This window comes from Boleophthalmus pectinirostris, unplaced genomic scaffold (assembly GCF_026225935.1).
Source record: "Boleophthalmus pectinirostris isolate CB_2022bp ecotype Guang Dong unplaced genomic scaffold, ASM2622593v1 HiC_scaffold_2, whole genome shotgun sequence".
NCBI classification, from domain to species: Eukaryota; Metazoa; Chordata; class Actinopteri; order Gobiiformes; family Gobiidae; genus Boleophthalmus; species Boleophthalmus pectinirostris.
In genome coordinates, this window is record NW_026571152.1 from 20,376,031 (window position 1) to 20,400,299 (window position 24,269).

A 24,269-nucleotide genomic window follows, 5' to 3' on the forward strand; every position below is an offset into this window, starting at 1 on the left:
TATGATTTTAACTTTTTAAGACTGAAATCATGCAGGTGACCTGCCACATCTAAAATGTAACATGGTGTTGCTATAAAAAAAAAAAGAAATAAGTAATAAGGTAATAAGTAACGTCATATAGACTACCTGTCCATTGCAAGGTAAATTTAGAAATCATTTTTATTAAATATTTGATATTTCTTTAAAGGTTCCATTGCATTATAACAGTACTATAAGATACAACAGGTGTCAAAATACTTAACCTGTTTCTTATTTCTGCTTATCTCCCTTTCGGACTATATGATCTCTTATTTGCCCTTATTTTGACAGCCTTTATAACACTCACTTCAGTCTGGACCCCACCCCCTGCTTCCTGCATCACTGTTTTGACAGCTCTGCTCTTGTCTAGACATCAGAGGAACTTCAGATTTGCTCGTGTCATACTTACATTCTGCCCACGGTAAGCTTGTTCCTGAACTATTTTTCTCTTTGCGACCCTATTTGAAAGTTACAGTTAACCTCAGGAAAAGAAAGCCACAACAGCATCAAAACAACATATTGCTACCTGCTTCATATCACCAGGAAGTAACAGAGTTTGACATACAGCTATTCTTCAAACGCTGTTCCTTCAATTGGTATTTGGGCTGTTTCCTACTCATGAATTTCAAAATGCTGTAGTTTAGTGAACACGCATTTGCAATTGATAGGAAATGAGGAAACATCTTCTACTTAGCATTTTGACACGTTTTTGAACTGTTGGGGAAAACACTCCAAGAAGAAAACATGAAGTGGTCAAAATATCATTCATGCTTTTTTTGCAGTACAGCCTTCAGCTTTGATCAAAATGAAAGTCAAATCAAGAACCAGTCTAGTTTAAGATACTTGAGCATACTACAAAAAAATATTTACACCTTAAGGTCACTGTACCTTCGCTGTAGTATGCATGTTTTTATTATATAACCATTTCAAAAAAAAATCTGCTGTATGCTGCTGTATGTGCACAGTTAGCATGCTAGTTGTTGTTAGCATTAGCATGACAGCAAAACCTGCCTCTGAAAGTTGCAGGATGTTCAGAATACATAAGAAAAGTCAGGAATAACTTTGGATCACTGCAAACCATTCTTTCAGACAGTGAACTCAGGTACAGTGTTTTAATTAATAATGAACAAATTGTTTATTAAGCATGATTAAGGCTTCTAAACTTTTTAATTAAGGGGTTAGAATCCAAGGTTAGTACATTCATTTATTTATTATTTATATATTTGTTCCCTCTGAAGCAATGGAGGCAGACATCTTTGAATATGCCCAAGAGCCACAGAGTGAAGACCCTGAATTTTTCATTGGTAAGTTAAGTCTACACATGCAATGTTATTTAAAGAGACATTGTGTAACTTTTCTGTGTGTTGTTCAAGTTCAGCTTGTCTCTATTGAAAAACAAGTTACACAGTGCACATTTGATATAAATATGTTGATTTATTTCTCTTTAACAGTGGCACCCATGATGCACATTTGATTGCCCTAGTTGATCTTTGCTACTTCTAAAATAAATTTAGTTCAACCACACAATTTAAGCATTGTTATTATCCTTAAGGGAACTCTTATAAGTGTGGCACGAAAGCACAAAAATAGAAGCTCTGCCCAACTGTTGCTTGTACTAATTTGGCGTAGTCTGTGCTCAGCTCAAACAAAGCCTTTCACAATTGCACAAGAGTGACTAAAATAACTTCACCAGTGACAGCAGGGGTACAACACTTGCTCTATTAAAACTCTCATAAGCTCAATAAAGCCATGTGCATTTAGAACTGCAGAATAACATGTCTAAAAATAACAGAGCTGACTAAAAGATATTTTGTGTACTCACGCAGGGGAGAAGAGGAAGCTGATTCAACCAACCTCCTTGAAAGACTCAAAGCTCATAGATCTCAAAGAAGTAAGAATTAATATAACTAATCTTATTTTGAATGTAGCATGTTTTTACATTTATATTCAGCAAATCATTAAGGCACATTATGTAACTTATGTTGGGGTACCCGCCACATGCTTGTCTTTTTGGAGATGTTATTGCTGTGCTTAAATTGTTTCACCATATGGCATTTAACTTGACTTTCATGCTGTAGTTCAATTACAAGGACTTTTTTGTTGCTAAAACATACCTTGAAAAACATGGCCTGGCCTGGTGTCAAAACCCTGCTTCTCTTCATGGAGACAGAGAAAGTGAAATGCCAATTATGCCATACAATGGAACATTCTATCAAAGCAAAAACATCTCCATGGAGACAGGCTGGAAGTAGACCCTTCAAATGAACATAGTGCACCTTTGACAATATAAATTAGGGTGAAAGAGGAAGCATAACATAGCAGCGTAACAAGATAACTAAAGAACATAGACAAATGGAGCTCTCCTAAGCCTCTCCTAAGGTCTTATGTTACAATGGATAACATGTATTCCTTGACTGTGTCCCAGGCTCAGAAATCTGAAATATACCATTACCTAGTTGTGAACAGTGGATTTATACATATGTACAGTATATATATGTATATGTAGTTTTTCAAAATAGTGTGAAATTCTTTGCAAAACGTCTGGGTTAATTATTATATTCAAAAATAAAACATATTTTGTAAAAGGGGACATATTATGTAAAACCCACTTTAAACAGTGTTTAACCTGTTTATTACCTATACTGCTTTGTATTTTTGATTGACTCATTCATCTTTGAGTAGTCCTGTGTTGTCCAGCACTCTATGAATGCACAAAAAATTTCTGTTTTCGCCTACCCCCTATCTCCACCCACTGTATTAAGTTGTGATCATTCCAAAAAAAAGAAAGAACAGGAAGTCAACAGGTCTGTCTGTTTTAAGCCATTTTAGAACAATATTGTGACATACAGTGAAGAAAACGTGGCATATGATCTATAGTTGCTAAGTACTGCCTCAAAAACATAGTATGTCATCTTAAAGGCTCCTTCCTAAAGCTGTGACTCAGTACATTGTGTCTTATGCGCATTATAAAAGCAACATAAGAAATACATTACAGGGCTGACACGACTGTACCCCATGTGTTCTTCTGAAGGGAGGCCATGAATTATATCTGATGCCGGGAGAGAGGTGGAAGATGGGTGAAATTTTAATGAACTTAATTATACGTCGTGATGGCAGACAGATTCCAAAGCGGAGCAGGGGAGCTGACAGTTCACACGGTAACAGGTTTAGATGAGGAAAGACGATAGCAACACGAGGCTGTACGAGTCAAGTTAAAGTCTGTTGTGGAATGGTCAAGTATGAGTCGATAACTGGAATTTCTTTTAAATAATGATAAAATAAAATTAATTATAGGAGGTAAAAGTTGCATAGCTGGATGAAAGCTTGCGTAACAAATGCCCAAGAATTTCTGGTGGGTCCTTGGGCAATACACACGCTTACTTAAGTCGTACTATGACTGAATAGCTGAAGATTTTTAAAAGTTAAGATTAATTAAATAGTAATAATGGTTCTTGAATGTGTGGTTGTCATTGTGGTAACCTTTGAGATATACAGCGCCACTTGCTGGCCTGACAGGGTTACTACAGATTTCCCCAGCTTCCATAGTTTAGTGCCATCAATAATCCCAGTATTGATGTTATTTCCCAGTATGAGGCAGTGTTTAGGCCCCTTCATCCTGATTTACTGTCTATTTTTCTCCAAAATTAGGCAGACTGTTAGAAATATTGTCAGAAATCAAAAACTTCCAAACCAGTCTCAACTAAACAGCTAGTTTGCTTGCTCAATGAAAAAAGTAGATATGATCGATAATATGATTTGATACAATATTTCAGTTTTTTATTTATTGGATTTACATTTACATGTGTCATTAGTGTTCAGAGCTTAGAACTAAATATAATATAGAAACAACGGTCCAGTAGGAATGCAAGGGGTGGTTTTCTAACTTAAATAACTGAACCAGGGCATTAATAAATAAAGCAACAAGAATTATAAGAACCATTTAACTATAAACTTGTGGTTGTCTCTACTCTAAGTGCTGTTACTGTAATCACCATACCAGAAAAAGCACTCCCATACCCATCATTGTTCTTCATATCGATTGAGGATTGAGTGAAGTTTAAAGAAAGTGGATTCATGCTGTTTGCGTCTGGTTTTGCATCAGAAGAGAACATTGATGACGATGAGAGCTCCTGCGTCTCTGACTGTGAGTTGATTTGTGTATTTGCAGGCGCTGGTGGATTGGATCAATAGCACTCTGAAACCGGAGCACATTGTGGTCCAGACTTTGGAGGAGGATCTGTTTGACGGACTGGTCCTCCATCACCTGCTGAGTGAGTGAGAGGCTAATGCACACTACAGCATAAGAGCTCCTACACCGCCTGGCTCCTCTGTCAAATCTGCTCCATTCACGATAATGAGGGTTTATAGCAGGGGATGATGTTTCAAATGGCTTCACTCATTTGTGGTAGAAGTGTAAGTAGCAGGGATGGGATGAAACACTATTCCCACAAGACAAGACCAAACACAAGATTGGGTTCATGAGAACAAGACAAGACAATATTTTGGCATAAACTAACATTAAAAATATATTTATTATTTTACATTTTTGCTGTTATTGTTCCGGTGTTTTTTGGATCTAAACTATATTTCTCAAGAGTTGTAACCACTTTTCTTTTGTTGAGCCAACTGTAAACATTTAATTTATTTATACAGACAATGTACAATTACATTAAGCGTAAAATCTGAGATGCTTGTACTCGAAGGGGCCATAGCGCAATATAAGTAATGCATATAATACATTCCACTTACAGCCTTATCCACACTCAGAGCTATTGCTTGAGTACATTTTTAGTGCGTAACGGAATACAAATGACCATATTGGTGAGTAATTTTATTTTCCTTAATTAAGATTTCTGGATATTACTTTTAATTGAGTAATGAGTACACATTCAAAGTAGCCTACCACTTACTTCACCTACAATTTGAATTATTTGATTTGATTTGAATTATTATAACAGTATCTGAGGTGTAAGTACACTTGTAATAAAAGTACTAGTCTTTATAAGTGACTGTGAGACGGACTAGGACATTCTACCGTCTGAGAGCTCTCACTGCCGCTCCTCAAATCTCCTCTGTCAAATGTGCTCCATTCACAATAATGACTTTTATATCAGAAGATGAGAAGTGTCAAATGCAAAGTCCTCACCTTCAAAATGGACTGGATTGCACCTAGCTATACCTACTCGAGTTATTACAATATATATATATATATATATATATATATATCTATATATATATATATATATATATATATATATATATATATATATATATATATATATATATATATATATATATATATATATATATTTTTTTTTTTTTTTTTTTTTTCCCTGTACTAAAGTTAAAATTGTCTTGCCCCAGTACAGATTCATTGTAGAAGAAGCTCTTAGCTCTATTTATGGAGCATTTTATTGCCTTTGAACCAGGAAAGAAGGCTGGCACACAGTTAGCATGCTAATTGTTGTTAGCAGTGTAATTTCCTACCATTGCCAAAAGAGGTGATGTTCCTGTGCTATGTGAAAAAGAATATGTAATGGCAGGTTTAAAATAATGGGAGTAGTAGTTTATTAGTTAAGAAGTTACTTCCCTACTATGTCTGAATCATTCCTAATAAACAATTTGTTCATTGTGAATTAACTCTTTGTTCATGTTTTATTGAGATGTTTTGTAATAAAGAGGCAGCACAAATTGGAACAACAACCAAATGAGCATATAAAAACATAAGCAGCACTTATTTTTGTTTCACTTGCCTTTCTTTCTGCAAACATCATTAAGTCTGATGAAGTCTTGTTAATTGCAGTGCGTTTGGCCAAAGTAAAGTTGCCCGTGGAGGAGATAGCCTTGACCTCTGCTGCCCAGACCCATAAACTGGAGGTGATCCTGGGACAGCTGAGCCAGCACCTGGGCCTGGAGGAGGACCAGACCAAGTGGAGCGTCCAACGTGAGTCACCAAGCTCCAGGCAACAACAGCAACAAATGGAACAAATGTGCAGCCCTGGTGGCATTTAATATAAAAATATAATAGAATACAACAACATTTAAAGTGCACATGACAGGTTCATATTTTTTATAAGTATTACTTGGATTTGGTGGGATACTAATCGAAACTAGTATAGATACTAATTTGTAGTACATTTTCATCAGGTATCGAGGCAAAGAAAAAAAACATTCACAGGAAAGAACTAAACCTTTTCTGAATAGATTTAGAATGATCTTCAAAACACGCATAAGAGCACATAGACTAGTATATGCCCATGGACCACTATGGAACCTTTCTGGACGACTGAGGGACTTTATAGATCCAACTTCACATGGTAATATAAAAGTACTATTATTTGATGTTGAACATCACCTTCTAATGTCTAAGAAAGAAAGTTTTTGTAATATTATAGTTGCTAGCCAACCGTTATGGAATTACCTCTATGTATATCATATTCAGTAGCAATCCTGCACCTCCCCCCGGGACCACAATAAAACTTTAAAACTAGACAAGACTTTTTTTATATAGTAAAAGCTTAAATATAATGATGTTAACTATATTTTATTGAAATAACCTGACATATGCACTTTAATGTTACCTATGTTAGACCACTCCAAAGATTTCTGTGAGTATACACATTCACCTGGGGCACTGGTGTCGAAAACATATCTGAACTTTTTTGAGAGAGTATCAAGACTTTATATCTTTTCGAAATGTAGAAGAGCTGAACTGAGATTGAAAATGAGAATGAATTGACCCACAGTTGGCAGGATAGTCAGTCAGCCAAAAATCTATAACTGGAAAATCCAGAAGAAAGTGGTTACAAATATATAAAGATATAAAGATGTATTTGTATTTGCTGATCTATGTATGTTATAATGTTTCCTCTTCACAAACATACCTGGAGTTTTATTTCATTCACACACATTTAACACAGAGATCTTCTTCAGAGTTCTTCTCCCAAATGCAAAACACTATGTTTCACCTTGTGATGCCATGTGGTAATACAGGAAGTGCTCCACTCTATTTTTAAACTAAATTCTTTATTAGAATCATTTGGATGATTTCAGCCCTGGAATTGCCAATCTCTTCACAGGGTAAAACAGAGCATTTTGAGCTTTGGAGATGTAGACAGACTGATAATGAAGACTTACTCAAATATGTGTGAATGAAAGGAAACACAACTCCTGGTATTTTTTTATGCAGTAACAACATTATAACATGGCAAATTGTGTGTGGTTTAGTTCCATTTCAGACTTTTTCTAGAACTGCTGTCATCTGTCATAAACCTGGTATACATCTGATAGTACTAGTAAACCTCAGTATTTTTTCAGGTGGTGCAACAATTCATCAACCATTGATGCATGATGAACAAAATCTGTAGATATATAATTACAAATGGCTTTCCGCTATGTCGGTATGCATCACTGAGTATAAAAAGGTCTTATTAAATGTGTTGACTCCATAAAATGCCCTCCTCATCCTTCAAACCCATTTCTATTGTGCCTGTGTATAATTCAGTGACTGCGCCTATACATAGCCTTGACTTCTCTCCCTGTGCTGTGGCCTGTTCTGAACACAAAGATTTCATGTGTTTTGTTCGCTCCTTTTCGTCTGTCAGTCAAGCATAACAAAGATCTCAAGCCACAATTCATCATTTAATCTTTACTGTATGTAGCCTTGCAAAACCGATACAGTATATTACAACAACACAAGTGGCCGGTAACGAAACAAATACTTAGTTAAGGTCATTAATTTTCTATAAATTAAATTATGTTATAAACTAATGTGACAAAAAATATATTGTTTCCAAATGTAGTTCAAGAATCTTGAGACTTGCACTATAAGTCTGTGTGTGGCTGTTACTGACAATAATGGATACCCCAGTATATTTCTGGATTATCCCAATGATGATTATTGCAAATGAAATTATAGTAATCCACCAGAAATGTGCTGTAACAGGCTTAGCAAAAGAAAAAATACAAATCTTGTCAACTGGGAAAGGTTTTTAGAGTGAAGATGTTTCACTGAGCATCCTGGCAGCCGCTTCAATTTTGGTCTGACGCTGGTGGACACTGAAACTAACATATACATTTATAGTTGCGTTTTTTGCTTTTAATACACAATTAATACAATCCATAAATGTTCTCTTTGAGTAGTAAATGTTAAACAGTTTCATAGAGGTCCAAATTTTTTCCAAATTAACCTTGTCAATTCCGAGCATCGAGTGGAGCAGAGTTTCACCATGACGGTAAAGCTAACAAAAAACTATCATACTAAAGTCCACTTCCTGATTATCAGACAATAAAATACTAGACCGCATGCAGCAGACCTATTTACTACACCTCAAGAGCTACTTATACAATATATCTATTTTGGGGTAGTTAGATGCTGGGCTTTAACACAAACATATTTGTATACCCTCATTTGAAAGAGCGCATTGCAATTTTATGGCCCTCTTTTTTTTAGTTTTTGCTACTTTTTTTACTATAACAGTGTATTCAATATTGTAATTTTGAATATCTCGGAAACAAGTGTGCTACCAAATTCTCAATATAGGAACAGTTTTCTTGTAGTGATCATTGTGTGTGTATATAAGGGTTTTATATGGGTTTTATATTCAAATTTAAGCTCAATTTAATTTCAAAATGTGAATTTGAGCAGGACTATGTTGGTTTGAATGATGCTTGACATACACTGAAAACCCCTTTTATGACTTTATCTCCATAACCATAACAGTCAGTATTTTCCCATACGGTTCCTATCTAACCCTTTGACATTCCTCCCATGCGCTCGCTGATTCCATGTGTTTTGTTCGCTCCTGTTCGTCTGTCAGTCATCCACAACAAAGACCTCCTGGCCACTGTTCATCTGCTGGTTGCCATGGTGAAGCGGTTCCAGCCGGAGCTCGAGCTACCGTCGGATGTTGAGGTTGAGGTGGTAGTGGTGGAGGTGAGATAAGCCTTTTTAACCAAGCTCAATAGGACAAAAACACGATGTGATTTTGATGTCATGTATTTCGATTAACTGTGCTTCCAGGTGAGCAAAAACGGGATTAAATCCGAGATACATAAAGAGATGTTGACAGAGAAGAGGTGAGTTGCATTTAGACAGTGAGGCATATTTATATAATGATTGTTGCAGAAAAAAATGTAGCAGCCCAAAAGTTGAAGAGAAGAGGCATATTGGAGTTCTAATGCAGACGTTTATTTACCATCAGTACAAACCCAGCACCTGGAGATATTGTGATAGTGTTCTCCACTCTAGTCTAGTACAGTCTGGATATGCTTTCTTTGTAGGGAGTATTATACCTCTGATGTTTCCTGCAAGATAACAATGAGGATAGCAAGTGCCCAGAATGGAATTTCTCTCACAATAATTGGGTGACAGTAGCTCAGGGCGACAGGAGCTCAGTTGGTTGAGCTCCTGTTGCTCCTGAGTTGGTTGCCAATGATCCAAAGGTTGGCAGTTCAAATCCCGCTCTTGGCATAAACATCATTGGTTGAGTGGTCAGATCTACTGACCCACAGGTTGGCGGTGTGACTCCAGATCCCACCGATTAATACTGTGGTTGTGTCCTTGCCATAAACTGTATAAAAGTGAGCGTGAACGCCATGGGTGAGTGTGATGTCAGCCATAGCGTTCAGCACCACTCAAATGAGGCTCATGATGCTCACTGTTACAGGAGCAAATCTGGAGCCAGGCTCTGTGTTCTGAATAGGATTTTTTGTTGACTGACAAAATAGTGAAAAAAAATTCAGGATCATATAGAGCAGGTTAATACAAACATTTTAAGTCCAAAATGACGAGGCTCACTGCAGCAGTGACAGAGAGAGGGGCGACAAGATCCCAATGTAAATCAATTGGAGCCAGGGTCAGAAGGAGCCGGAAGAGCCTCCTGGTGCACTTCCTATTTCCTATAGGAAGATTAACTATTAAAGTCTATTAAAATTAACTATTAAAGTCTGTATTTGATTTGAATTTATTCTGGTTAAGATTAAATAATTGCCCTTTACATTATGCAGTGTAATGTAAATCTAATGGATTGAGAAGAAAAGTGACTGAAATACATATGCATTTTGTGGTATAATAACTTATAGGGAAGAAACTGACAGGGAGGGAGACAATTTTTCATCCCATCAGGCACATTGTTTTGCTAAGAATTAAACCTCTCTGGCTCTATCCAAGACAGCTGATTCACTGTCATGGTGCATTATAGTGAGAAAGGGTAGAAAGTAGAAAGCGGAGATTGATGAGAACTTTGTGGAAATTGCATGAGACTATACCAGACAGTGTTGTGTCTGTGCCATGATGCAATATAAAACTAATATTGGCCTTAAAACTGTGGGTGCTTTTAGATTAGATTGTTTGTCTTCTTATCTTACCTGCAGAGTCACAATACAGACTGAAGAAAATACATTCATATTATCAAGAGGAAGAAGTACTGTATATGTGTCTACATTCAAAGAGCACAGGTGAAGGGCAAACTTGTCAATGGTCTTATAATGTTTACAGTGGCTGAGTGGTTTGTTCTTTGTCTTTCAACAAGGAGGTTGTGGGTTAGATTACCAGGTTGCTAACAACAGTTGTTTGCCCCCATGGATTTTCTCTGGCTACCAGCTGTGTCAGTAAATAAGGGACTTTAAAGAGACTGATCTGGTTGATGTATGCAACACTGTCTATTACAAAGACATTGTTTATTGGCTATATGATTGTTTGGTGACAAATATCTACCGGTAATTGTCAAATATTTGAAATGTGCTCTACCAGATTTTTACTTAAAACGTGAAAAAACAGTGGTAGTTCATTTCAAAGAAAGGTTATTATGCAACATGCAACTATTTTGAGCCTTTTATGGTCCCATCAAAGCATCAAAAGGTTTTAGATATCATGCATTCATGTTTGAGTAATCTTGCGATTTCTCCCAGGCACTATTCGAATCCTCCTTTAAGAGTACCACCCTATCCAAAGCTGAGCTCATAGGCCTATGTTACCCATTCTTTAGCACAGCCAATATTCATAAATATACAAAGTAGGATACAAAATAATACACTACAGCCTGATGCACACTGATTGTGTTGTGATAATTCTCTGAAAAGGGAGGAATTTAGCTTGAGGAGCAAGAGGGGCATCAAAAAGGAATCGTCAGAATTGAAACTAAGCATCAGTGTTATTCATATAAAATTTAACCTAATGTTTTACAATGTTCAGTTCATAGTATTTTTAACTTAGCAAAAATATTTTATACAGCTATGGTCAGTTTTTGCTCTTCACTTTTGGCTTTTTCCTACAGGAGCGCTGACCCAGACTCCCAGAGCAATAGTAAATGTGAGTAGTGCGGTCAGAGGTTGAGATCATGTGACACTGTGAATGTGTTCCAAAAAAAAACATCAGAGCCACAGTGACCTAACCGTCCTCTTCTCTGTGACCACCAGGGGACCATCCCATCGATCAACTGCTCCGACTGGACACAAGCAAGGTCAACACAGTCAAGCAGGTATATGACAAAGCAAGAAAGAAGTGCTGAGGTAGTTTTAAGACTCTGGTGCACTGGGACAAAGTCGATATTTTTAAGACAGAAAAGAAATAGTAAACTAATTTCTAATTAGGATCTGGAATCAATCTGGCCACAATACGAATGCTACAATATACACAAAGACAAGACAAGAATACTTTTATTGCATTTATTTAGGTGCAGGTTTGACGCAGTGTAAATTTGTTTTAGATTTAAAGTTGCACTGTGTAACTTTTCTGGTGGGGGAGTTGGTGACATGCTTGTTATAGCTTTGCCTGGAATGTTACTCAGTATGTCACTGAATGTATCTTGCATTTATTCAATTAACAATGTTTTAAATGCTAAAAAAACACAATGAAAAACATCTATTGGGAGGAACCGCAGATTTGACCTGTAACTTGCCTTGGCAAAGCAGTGTTAGTTAGTTAGTTAGATAGATAGATAGATAGATAGATAGATAGATAGATAGATAGATAGATAGATACTTCATTGATCTCAAGGGAATTTCAAGTTTAGCTGCAGGAATGTACTGCCCTCAGTCCTCAAATGTCTCAGTGCAGTTTAACAGGAGGACTGGTTATCTCCATGGAAATGCAGAAAACTATCTTTAAGTTTGACAGACACAATTACACAACTGAGACAACATTAGCTGGATATAAAACTGGATGGATTTTTTTTTTATTCATATGCATATAATTTGTTACATTAGATTTAGAATTTTAAATACAACTGAATTTCTCACTTTGAATGTTTTAACTCTGTTGTTTGAATCTGATGTTTGAATCATTTTTATTCTGAATTTTAGTTGCTGAAATTTTAAATCAATATGTTTCAAATTCAAAATAAAAATGTCACCTTTTAAAATATTCAGCACTGATATTTTCAAGTCCTCAAATTCAGGAGTCAAAATTCAGAGTGTAAAACTCACACTGAAAAATTTCACAACAAAGCTCCAAGATGCCAAGGCAGAAGCAATCGATCCTGTGAGGAGGACAGAGGCTGTTTCCTATTGGCCATTCTCCTCAGTGGGCGGGGTTTACACTTAAGAAATAAAAGAGATGAGGTTTGGATGAGGCTATTTCTGACCAATCACATCGCTTCACTGCACCATTTCCTGCTTAAATTAGATCGGACCATTATTTTAATAGATCCATGGATCAGACACTTAAAATTTCAGCAGCTAAAATTCAGAATAAAAATAATTCAAACATGCTTTAATTTAAGTTAATGAGTTAAAAAATCCATAAAAAGAAACAAATTATCTTTCATAAATACACAACAAATTTTATCTCGTAGATGTACAAAAATAGTCACTGGACGTGTTCCAACCAAACACAATGGAATGTCTCCTCATTATTAATATAGCAAATATTTAGGATCAATTACCTGATGCTTCATGACAAACTGATCACCCACAAAAATGCATTATATTGTCAATACTTCTCAACAATTTGGCAGTATAAAATGATCCTGTCAGACAACGATTTATCTCCTCCTGTGCCCTACTTTCACTTCCTTCCTGTACTAACTTCCTTCCCAATTCTTTCAGGCCATTTTACACTTTGTCAACACGAATATGTCCTCTCTGGGTCTGCAGGTAGCTGATATGGGCAGACAGGTAAAAAACACACATTGCACAATATTCACTGTGGCATTGATGACTTCTCCAGAGATGCTATCCCTACCCCATATCTCCTTGTTATTTCCAGTTCGCTGATGGTGTAATCCTGCTGTTGCTGATTGGACAGTTAGAGGGCTACTTCATCCCACTTCATGATTTTAACCTGACTCCTGTCAATCAATCTGAAATGGTATGGATTTTTTAATGCTTTTTGTGAAACTATGTGCACTATTTTAACTAAATGGTAATGGGGAACATTCCAGTAAATCTCCCATACAGTGACTTTTCCAATTGACATTCTGACAACATATAATTGAGAGTTTAGAACACAACCTATTGGTGTATATTCATGCAGAGATACTAACAACAACAGTGCACTGGTTAGAAAGGTGCATTTTACAGCCTCACTGATAATACAGCCCACTGCGTGCCCTTAAACACAGCCCTGCATTAGAACAGCACACTCACACTCACTTATCACAGATGCAAATCAAAACTACATTTGAAGGAACGTCCTGTATTTTCCTAAAGCGGAGTAGGTCCAGAACAGACACATGTTTCTCCATATAGTGCTGTTATTCCACTGACACTGTCGCTCCTCCATAAACACTTAAACGAGGTGGGCTCCTTGCTGCCCTGGCACCTCTAACTCCACTGTTCTGTCCGGATCTTCCAATTCACTCAAACTAGCTCAGAAACTAGCTCACTGTTTGATTAAATGATGACCTGCAAAGTGGTCCCTCGTGTATCGCGGGGTTTCATTCTAAAAATAACCTGCGATAGGTGAAATACGCGAAGTAGTCAACTTTATATTTTACAATTATTATATCTGTTTTAAGGCTGTAAAACCCCTCACCACACACTTTATACACTTTTCTCAGACAGGACAGTTAACCCTTTTTGCATTCTTTAAACTTATTTCTGCTGTCATCCTTATGTTATTTTCCTCCTTCTTTATGTAATGAATCGAAGATTCATTTATTCCATAATGGAGCCCTGCAGCACAGAGTCCTGCATTGGTCCATTTTTCGAGAGCAGCACCCACACAGTACAGCACTGCACTCGCCCGTTAACCTGAGATTATATCAAACTTCTGCGCTGCCTATGCCACGGACTGAACCTGTATTCATACACTGTAAAAAAAAAAACATGCAAAATTGTACTAAAAAAAATCTGCGAAACAGCAAGACCACGAAAGGTGAACTGCGATATAGTGAGGGACGACTGTATTGCTAATAGAGGTGCGCGTATGGCAGTTACAGCCGTGGACTCCGCGGCTAAACCGCGGGTCGGGCTGATGATGTGACGAAAATAAATATTTTAATTAAATTCGGGTAGGCGGCGGATTCACTACTCAAATAAAAAACTCTGAACTCGGAGCAACTGGGAGGAGACCGAGCAGATGGCGGGCGGGTGCGGTTTGGAAAACTGGTCAAAAACTGGTTGCAAATGGATAGCGGGCGGATGATGAGTTTTACGATGCGGTTGCGGATGAAAAAGTAGCCCATCCGCGCACCTCTAATTTCTAACTAACATGTGAAACTACAAACAGTGACTTGTTGCTAAAAGTGTTTTATTTTTAGACACTTGGCTGAAAGTTAGCGCTGCTGTTGTTGTCTCTTGCACATGCGCACGTACTAGGAATATTTTATTTAGCGCTGTTTGAGCTAGCTGTGGTCCTCAGTGCGCATGCGCAAACCTCTAAAACAACTGGCTGGTCTCTGGTTGTAAGAGCTCATGCAGACAGCTGCACTCTTAAACATGTGCCTCCAGGCCTCAGTAGAAGGGCAAAACAACACAAGTTACTGACATTCGGAACCGCAGGTGCTGCAGTCTGCTCAGTGGCCAGTAGAGTGGAGTGAAGGACACCACCACTACAACCATGTTTCAAACAGACAGAAGTAAAAACGGGATTATTTGGAGATAATTCAAAACTATTTAATTATACTTTTGACACGAATAATTTTAGATTTTATTAGGCAACCACTTCTTCCCTTGATTGCCCTGACTGCACACCACTGCTGCATGTTATTTAGATAAACTTAAAGGTTCAGAAATCAGATAATAATCAGATTTTTGGTATGCATGTGAACAGTTACATCTGAGTTTATTCTGATTGTTCACTCTCCTGCAGGTGTTGACATGGGAAATTTTCAAAAGAGACAAAAAATAAAAGGGAAAATACTAAAAATTGAAAGAGTTACTTTAAAACTCAGTGTTCATTGTCTTCCAATTACGACAGTTAACCAGGTGTTTTTGGTAATCGGATTTCACTTGGGCATGTTTTTTTTTTTTTTTTGCATCCACTGAAGCAGAAAAACAGACTACTTATTATCAGATTTGTCAGAAAAATGAAGTAGTAGAAGATCATTTTACACTTCATGACTGCAGTAATTGCTACTAATGTCATGCCTTCCCTGTAACAATCTCTGATGCTGCCTTATTTGAACCAAGAAGACGAGAACATCAAAAAGTATTGTTTCTAATGTGGTGGATCTGGTGGTGTGACGAGGTTTTGAATTCTTAACAAAGTGATAAAAAGACTTGTGCAGCACATGCCTGGTCTGATCCATAATACATTATAGTGCTTGTTCCCTGTGAAAAGCTGTGACATGCATGCAGTGCTGGGCTGGTTTGTTCTGCTTGTAAAAAAGCTATTCACAGCAGTTTAAAAGTGTTTAGATCAACAACTTGTAGACCTACATGTGACAATGGGAATAGTAAAAAAAATATAATGTGAATTGGGTTGGTTAGTGTTGGAGAGTATCCATATATATGTTTCTCTGGCACTGTAATACAATTTAGTATTTTCTGATTTGCAAACCCATATTTGATCTACATCAGGCTTCCTTCATGGCAAAGAAATATGTGTAAATATTTTCCATATGTGGTGTGACAGTAAAGGTACATTGTGTTACTTTTATAGCAGAAACCACCTGCTTATCTTCATAAAGATGTCATTTATCTGGTTGGATCTGTGGAGAGCAAAGCCCACTCACAGAAAGAATATATGCTCAATGTACTTTTGAGCAATGAACCTGGAAAAAAGAAGTATAATACAATAAAAAACATGACAAATAGATACTTTAATGTCATACTTTAGAACATTCTCCTACTCTACCAGAAGACTTACCTTTAAGCCAAAACTGTAATCTTATTTAATTGTTCCTTAGTGTGTGTAATGCAATGAAAGCTACAATGGACTGCTGATAACAACAAAATGCACTTTACAACATCCATGCAAAATCTTGTACTTTGTGATAGAGAGTAGTCTCTAGTCTGCCTAATCTAATGAAATGTGTTTAGCTTTTTCATGTAATATTGAAAACACTGATGGTGTCCTTGTATTTCCATCTCAAAATCACATGTTAGTCCAGTTCACTTTCAATCACTGTCAGTATCTGTACTGCGATACCATATCTGTCACTATTGCTTAGCGCTCAACTTCTTGTCTTATGTCTTCTAGCTCCATAACGTGACTCTGGCCTTAGACCTCCTCATAGACGCAGGAATGGATGTGTCCAGCATTTCTCCACAAGGTCAGAACTACAGATATTATATAGAATTTTGGTTCCAGCAGGTAAAATAACAAGACAAAGGAGTTGTGATTCAAGAGTAGCACATAGACTTAGTATGAGCAATCAAAACTGCACATAGGCTTTGGGAATGTGCAATCACAACTGCACATGGACCTATTTGCAATCCAAAGTATATATAGGCTTTGGGAATGTGCAATCAAAACTGCACACTGGAAATGTGCAATCAAAACTTCATGTAGACAGCAAAATCCCTGTCTACATAAAGGCCCCCTGTGTATTATTCGTAGTTATTTTGGTCTCTTACTTTTGTTTAATGGGGAATGGTGTCTGGAATGTGCTTGTGATGTTGGTGATGTCTATTCTGTTGCGTTTTGTAAAGTATGTGATCCTCTGTCCCAAGACAAATTACTCTCTGGGGAGACAGTGATGGGATAGTCATAAAACACACATTGGCATTTTCAGGGTAGACCACAAAAATGACAAAGACTATATCATATCTAAAGAAACAGCACACGAAACACAGACGTTCAACTCTTTTGTCGCTTGAGGCTGGAACTAGCACCCAAAACTCTATTACAATGTTACAGTCTCAAATATATTACTCAAGAAGGTGACTAAAGCCACGCCAAGAAGTTACTCAAGTAAATGTAAGTGAGCGCTACCCACCTCTGCCAGCAATAAAACTATGCAGAATATCTTAAATAGAGAAGTGATTAATATTAGTGTCAATCTTAAAGGTGCACTGCATAATATTTGTAGTGGAGGGTCCACCAACTGCTTATTTCCATGGAAATTCTATTACTTTGTTTAGAAAGTTCCAGAGTATAGATTAAACCTATCTATCACGAGGGAGACAAGCAGGTTACAGCACTACGCTACATTACAATTCAGATCTGTGGAGAGTCCCCCCTGTTCACAGAAGGAATTATTGTGTTTAATGTCATACCATGGAAAATTCCAGGCAAAGCAATATTGTATACGCTTCATGAAAGTAGATACAAAGTGTAAAGGGAAGCAGGCAGGGGCACTGATGGAAACAAGTATGAATCATTTATTGTTTGATGACTATTATGATAAGCTAGGAGGTCATTATCGTTCATTTTGTCATCCATTTGGAGAGGACAGAGACAGAGGGAGAGATGGGGAGGAAGTGATTGACAGTTAAACCTGCCGCAGTCATTGTGTTTGTGTGAAGAATGGGCCATCATCAGTATTCATGGGAAGAGGTGTCATGCCAAACAGACAGATGCAGGGAATGTGTCACTTGTTGTGCTAGAATAACTCATTGGGAAAAACAGACAAGTGTCATTTTTATTTTGCTTGTGTTTCCATAGCAGTGTTTTCTATTATATCACTTATATCATAAAATGTATGTTAAGTCATATGTTTAGTTCTTCCTTCTTGATAAAACTCATGTAGAATACAGAAATAAAAAGACAATAACTTAAAGATACAGTGTGTACTTAGGGAGAGGTGGAACATTACCTACATGATGGAAATAAATAATAAGTTAAAGGCATACTTCTGAGCATTCTCCATGGAGATAGGTTTTGTGCCATACTGTGGAAGAATATATCCAAATTCCTCTAAGGAAGCCTAGCAGGAGGAGATGCTTGCCCACTCAGAGTAAAGACGCAAGCTTGTTTAAGTTTAAGCCAGCCCATAAAACAAACATGTCTTTGTAGTTTTTGTTGTAAAAAGTTGTATACTATGGTTTTAAGAAAAAGAGAAGCAACAAGATAAAGCAAGTAGCAGTTGATATTGTTGTTACTGTTGTTATTTTTAGTTTTGGGTACCAACCTTAACATCTAAGCTTGTAGTCACACTGGCATGTTAAAATCTGGCATTTATTCACACCTCAATATTAAATTACTGATTAATAATATGTAAATATATGAATCAAGTCATTATGTAAGTTATGGAGTTATTACTTAATTCATGGCTGAAACTAAAAATGCACCTAGATAAATAAAGAGATGGATAGATAGATAGATGGAGATAGATAAATAGATGTACAGTGGATGACAATTTCAAACAATGACTCAAATTAGTTTAACTGTGTACAAATTTTGAGGAAAAAAATGAATATTTAAAACCATGTTTTTTATTTATAACCCATTCACAAGAGACACAGCAAATGATTTAGTCCAAATGTTATGATCTGAATATTTCACAGGATTATATAACTCTGAGCTGTACAGAAATGGAAACAGTCTGTGCTCATGTGGGCTACAACATATAGAGATCATGCATCTAATGAGTCCAGGGAATTCAACATAAAGATACCAAGCAGCTCATTCTGTGCCAGTACATTTACTGCCAGAATAGACAAATGCTTTTCACTGTTTTTGTATGTATACAGTCAGATGCCCCGGTCATAACCTTGCAGTATTGTTATGGACTAGTTAGTATGAGAGGATTGCAAAGTTGCAGCCAAGCTATGTGGCTGTGATTTCAAATTGTGGTTTGGGAATACATTTGTATGACAGAATATATTTGTTTGGACTAGTCAGATGTGGGTAGTGTTACATTTACGTGAGCAAACTTTTAAATAATATTGTACCTCTGAGTAGGTTTCTGGTACACCTTACTTATATATTCCTAGTTGAGTAATATATTTGACAGTGTAACAGTACTTTTACTTGAGGAAACATTTTGGTCAATCCAATCTATCCTCTGTGAGTAGTGACAAAGGCATCTCAAAATATTAAAATAATGTTTATTACTATGGGTTTGAGATAGCATTACTACTAAAAACTCCCCCATCATCCTCTTGAACCAAAGACCAACCATATGAAATGAGTGCCCAGTTTATATTAAAATAGTTTTCTGGGTTTGCTTAGCATGACCCAGTGTGACCCAAAAAGACCGAGCCATGCCCCTGTCCCACAATGGTTTAAATTCTGAAAGGCTTAGTTTATTGCACTGCGTCCAGTCTGACCTTTTTCATACTCTGTGGGTTAAGAGGAGGTGGTGTTTTTATAAAATGCTCTGTCTAAAGTCCATTTCTGCTCTGGAAAAGGCTCCCTGGACGCTGCACTTTGGATCGATCACTGATCCTGACAGGTGGGCTCAGTGGAATGATTGAAGGATGGGGGGAATCAAATGCCAAGAACACCTTTTTGACTAAAAGGACTTGATATTGACTAAATAAATGTTTTGTAAAATTTGGGTCATAATAAAAGCGAATTGGTTTTATGTGACGAATTAGCAACTACTTTCTTATAGTGTAGTAATCAGTTACAGTAGCCTATATGTTCAAGTACTGGCACTGCTTCGTCTGTGGACTAAAGTCCCCAAACCATCTGTTTGTAAGGCAAGTCAGCTATAAAATACTTCTTAAGTTCTGTGATCATCGAAACATGTCAAATACATTTGCATACATCAATATGCGTTGGATATAAGTTCCATATAAATTACACTTAGGTTCAAAGCACATTACTCATAAGTTATGGGTATGCTGGACATTATCTCAACGTATTTGGACTTATGAGAAACTTACAGTTAACGTGTGTGAACGTGTGTGAACGTGTGTGAACGTGTGTCAACGTGTGTCAACGTGTGTCAACGTGTGTCAACGTGTGTCAACGTGTGTCAACGTGTGTCAACGATCGTATGGTTTACCTACAACTTATGGCCCTCGTATGCAGGACGTATAAGCATGCGCTGACATACTTTGAGAAATTTTCAGCATGCTCAAAATTTGTCAATGACCTTGCTGTATGTCGATGTTTGCCAGTGTGCTTCAGCGTGCTCATAACTTATACAAAACTTACCTATAACTTATCTGATGTACACCAGTGTATTTGCTAAATTTTTCATGCATTGGAATATGCTGTCTAAATCGTCAAGGTGTGACAGCCCCTTTAAAGGTGGACTATGTGAGGCGATGTGTGATGTATCTGCCACTTGTTTGACTCTATAAAGATATTAGTGCTTTGTCTGGAATGTGCCTCAGTGTGGCTTTAAATGTAACATTATGCAGGTAAGAATGTATGTTTTTCCAAAGAATTGTTTAAAATTGATAACATCGAATACCGGATAGATATGTTATATATTCCAGTGAAAGCAACAACATCTCTATGGAGACAAGCAAGAGCAGTGCCAGAAAAGTTACGTGGTGCACCTTTAAAATACAGAATGTTTTGCTGAAAAAATATTAAAGAACTATAAACTAAATGCTTATTTAGTTCCTCGACTTGTGGTACATTCAGTTAGAGCTTAATCTGCAGCGTCATCCTCTCACCACTCCTCAGGCACTTTCAAGACGCTTTCACCCTCATTAGCTGATAACTACTCCCCCAATCCCTCTCAACAGGTCATAGATCAGAAGCCCCCAAAACACATTAGACGCAAATCCAATCAATAAATTCCAGACGGAGACGCCATCTTGATGCAACTAGCTAGACCTCCCTTTGCGCTAACTGAATAAACATGTGACAAGCAAGATCGACTCCTGAACCGGCTAACCCAATTACGGTGCATTGCTCCTTCCTGCGCTAGCCCATGTGCGGTGGGACTTTCCATTCATTAACGGTAATTAAAAAGAAACAAAAATGAATTGAATTTTCCACAGGTTGCTAGCTTAGATGAATTGCCCTCATTGAGACATTAGAGGTTCCAGTGTTGAGGTGGAGAAGTTCTGATGGAGGGAGGGGTTGTTTATAGAAAACCGGAGTGATTGTAAGGAGCGAGAATAGGACTCAAAGTGCCTATAGAGCACAGTGTCCGTGATGGATCCACAGGGGAAGTGGAGAGAATCCATCCAACATCGATTAGCTCACACTTTTAGACGTGTCTCTGAACCACCCAGAGAGCACATTCTGCTTCTCGGCATGCCCTTGGTTTAGACGACAAGGGGAAAAAAGACGAAACTAAATATAACAGAAATGAAATTAAAGGATCTGTATGTAGCCTGTGCCGTCAATGTTTTAAACACACAATCACAACTCAGATCAATCAAGCTCTGTTGCCTGTGCCTAAACCTTCACAGATGACACATAGAAGTTTTTCTCATTCTCAGTATATGGACAGTCCAGGCCTCATATTAAAGCTCAGAACCTCCAGAATTCCCTTAGTGCTTCTGCTGCAGAGGCTGCACTAACTAGCACTGTTTTATGACTGGCTGCAGGAGCTGGAGTTTAGGTAGTGATCATTCAGATCAAAGAGAGGCATTTTAGTTTCAAACCAACTGGATTTCAACATTGCAGCTGACAACTCAAGTGAGAGGCTCATTCTACTATCAGACTAGATCATCATCTTGAGACCCAAAACATCTAACTATAATATAAAAGACTTGGCCATCATGCCCAGTTTTCTGTAATGAAGAACAGATCAGCATTACAATTGTGATTAGTAAAAACTATGTCGGATTCTTACATACAGATCCTTTAATGAAGTGGTTCTGAATTATATTAATTTTAGCATTAGCCTTAGGACAGGACTAAACCAAGTCTATGTCAACATGAAACTGAGGACCAGGACCAAATAAATGCATGAACGCACCCTTTGTGATATAGCAAAAAGGTATAAGGTTTTGAATAAATGCCAGATGCATATGTTTAATGTCATACTATGGAACATTCCAGGCAAATCAATAACATCTTCATGGAGACAAGCAGGTAGCAGACCCTCCACTAGAAAACGTGTGCCATGCACCTTGAAGACTATAAAGAGTGTAGTCAGGGTCAGACTAGAAACACATTCGGCCCTGGCATTTGTCCTCGGGTCTGACCCAACCCACTTGAAATGGAGGACTAGGGGGTGTGGGTGCTGCGCTTTTTCAATATGTATCATTTTGCAATGACCATCATTTGTACAAGTTTTGATGATTTTAAATTCACTAAATGAATCTAATCTTGTGCTGCAGACATCGTCTCTCAGGAGTTGCAGGCCACGCTGAAGGTTCTCTACGCTTTATTCAAGAAACACAAGGAGAAGTGAAAGCCCCACAGCTCAAAGGATGAAAAGATTTAGTTTTATCTTTTATGGAGAGATCTACAGCCTGAAGATGCTGAAAGAATAGAACATGACCAGACCAAAGAGACCTGGATTATAGACTCGAGTAAATCATGAAATCACAGATAAAATGGGAACATATTAGAAAAATTCACTGTGGATGGAGATTTATCTTTCACATCAAGCACATGTATGCCTGTCATCACGTATTAAGTTTAAGAGATCTGAAAGTCAAAGCAAAGCAAAAGTTGAGAATATGAGACTGTACAAAATAGGTTAAAATGTAAAGCCCCATTTAAATACGAATGGACTTTTTTCCCCTCAAGTGAAAACATAGAGGCTGTTATGAAAGCAGACATCTGTGGAAAAAATACTAAATTGGAGCACCCATGTGTTGGTGTTGTTATATTATGTGAGGGCATTTTGCAGGGTGCGGACCATATGGAATCAACTGTCTGGAACAGGATCAAAATAGGGTAAGTCTACTGTTATGTTTTAGGAAGACATTATGGTTCGTATCTCTGGTATTTAGTAAAAATACCAGAGATACGTACATAGATGATTATTTCACATTTTGTTCATTGTAAGACGCAATATTGACCTAAAAAGACTCAAAAGAAATAGTTCTACTGACTACATGTTCAAAATTGAAAATTGTCTGCTGCTTGCGTCATTTCTTCATAGCTGTGTTTCATAAGAGGAAGCACCAAATTATTTTTTTTAAAAGAACTACTCCTCATTTTTTAACCATTTGTGTAGAGTCAAAATCTTTCATTGACAGGACTAAAATAGGTTAAAACCATACGTGTGAAGATTCCCCTTAGATATAGATCATTTTATGCAAATAAAATGTTTGAATGAACATTTTATTATTTATTTATAAAATGTTTGAATGAACATTTTATTCATTCAAAGCAATAACATCTCCATGGCAACAAGTAGGACCTCCTTCAGAGTACATTTGAATAGGGTTTATGAAGATGCAAGCCTGCTTACAGTACATGTGCTTTTCTATGTTTTTCGAGCAATAAAACATAATTTTTTGTCTATAAAGTTACACAGTGGTGCTTTAAAGAGTTACATTTTTTCCAAGAATCACAAGCTGGATGGAGTTAGGTGATAGTTAATGTTAAGGTATACTTTATTAATCCCTTATGAGGGTAGGCTCAAAGCTACCGATGAAGTAAGCCCAAGTTAATTTAGTCTAATGTCTCCTTCACAATACAACACAGCATCTCTATATTATTCTCATATAAGCCGATTGCACAACATAACATTCTGCTTGCACATAGCTGAACAGCAAATAACTCCATCCTTATTCAACCTTATCAGCTTTATACCACCACCATCACCAAGGTCAAGTGAGTTTTTCTTCGCTTTAATGAAGACTCTGAGGACGACCAGGGATGTTGTTTTGAGACGCCTTTTTGATTTTTTGATTTCTATGTGACACTTGACTACATCAAAAATACAAAATAAAGGCAACTGATTCGTAGTTTTAAACTTACAAACACATTCTTGTATTTCCTTGTGTCCTCATGAGGTATTCAGTAAGGGCTGGATGATAAAGGTTTATAAAATACTTGTATAAAATGTGAATATGCACCATCAGTCACTCCATTTACTGTGCAGAGA

The 24,269-nt window shown here is 37.2% G+C and overlaps 1 protein-coding gene across 2 annotated transcripts; it reads left to right on the forward strand.

Annotated features, from left to right (window-relative positions):
• The first annotated feature begins 330 nt into the window (after window positions 1-330).
• parvg (parvin, gamma) lies at window positions 331-23,691 on the forward strand. 2 transcript variants are annotated; one of them, XM_055155624.1, is made up of 14 exons: window positions 331-439; window positions 1,257-1,322; window positions 1,845-1,909; window positions 4,187-4,289; window positions 5,822-5,962; window positions 8,838-8,953; window positions 9,041-9,096; window positions 10,393-10,476; window positions 11,295-11,329; window positions 11,437-11,498; window positions 13,066-13,134; window positions 13,226-13,327; window positions 16,604-16,676; window positions 22,546-23,691. In XM_055155624.1, the coding sequence occupies exons 2-14, from the start codon at window positions 1,259-1,261 to the stop codon at window positions 22,617-22,619; spliced, it is 1,044 nt and encodes a 347-aa protein (XP_055011599.1). In that variant the 5' UTR covers window positions 331-439; window positions 1,257-1,258; the 3' UTR covers window positions 22,620-23,691. The 2 variants fall into 2 exon arrangements, with proteins under 2 accessions (XP_055011599.1, XP_020790921.1); XM_020935262.2 differs by lacking the exon at window positions 10,393-10,476.
• The last annotated feature ends 578 nt before the right edge of the window (window positions 23,692-24,269 follow it).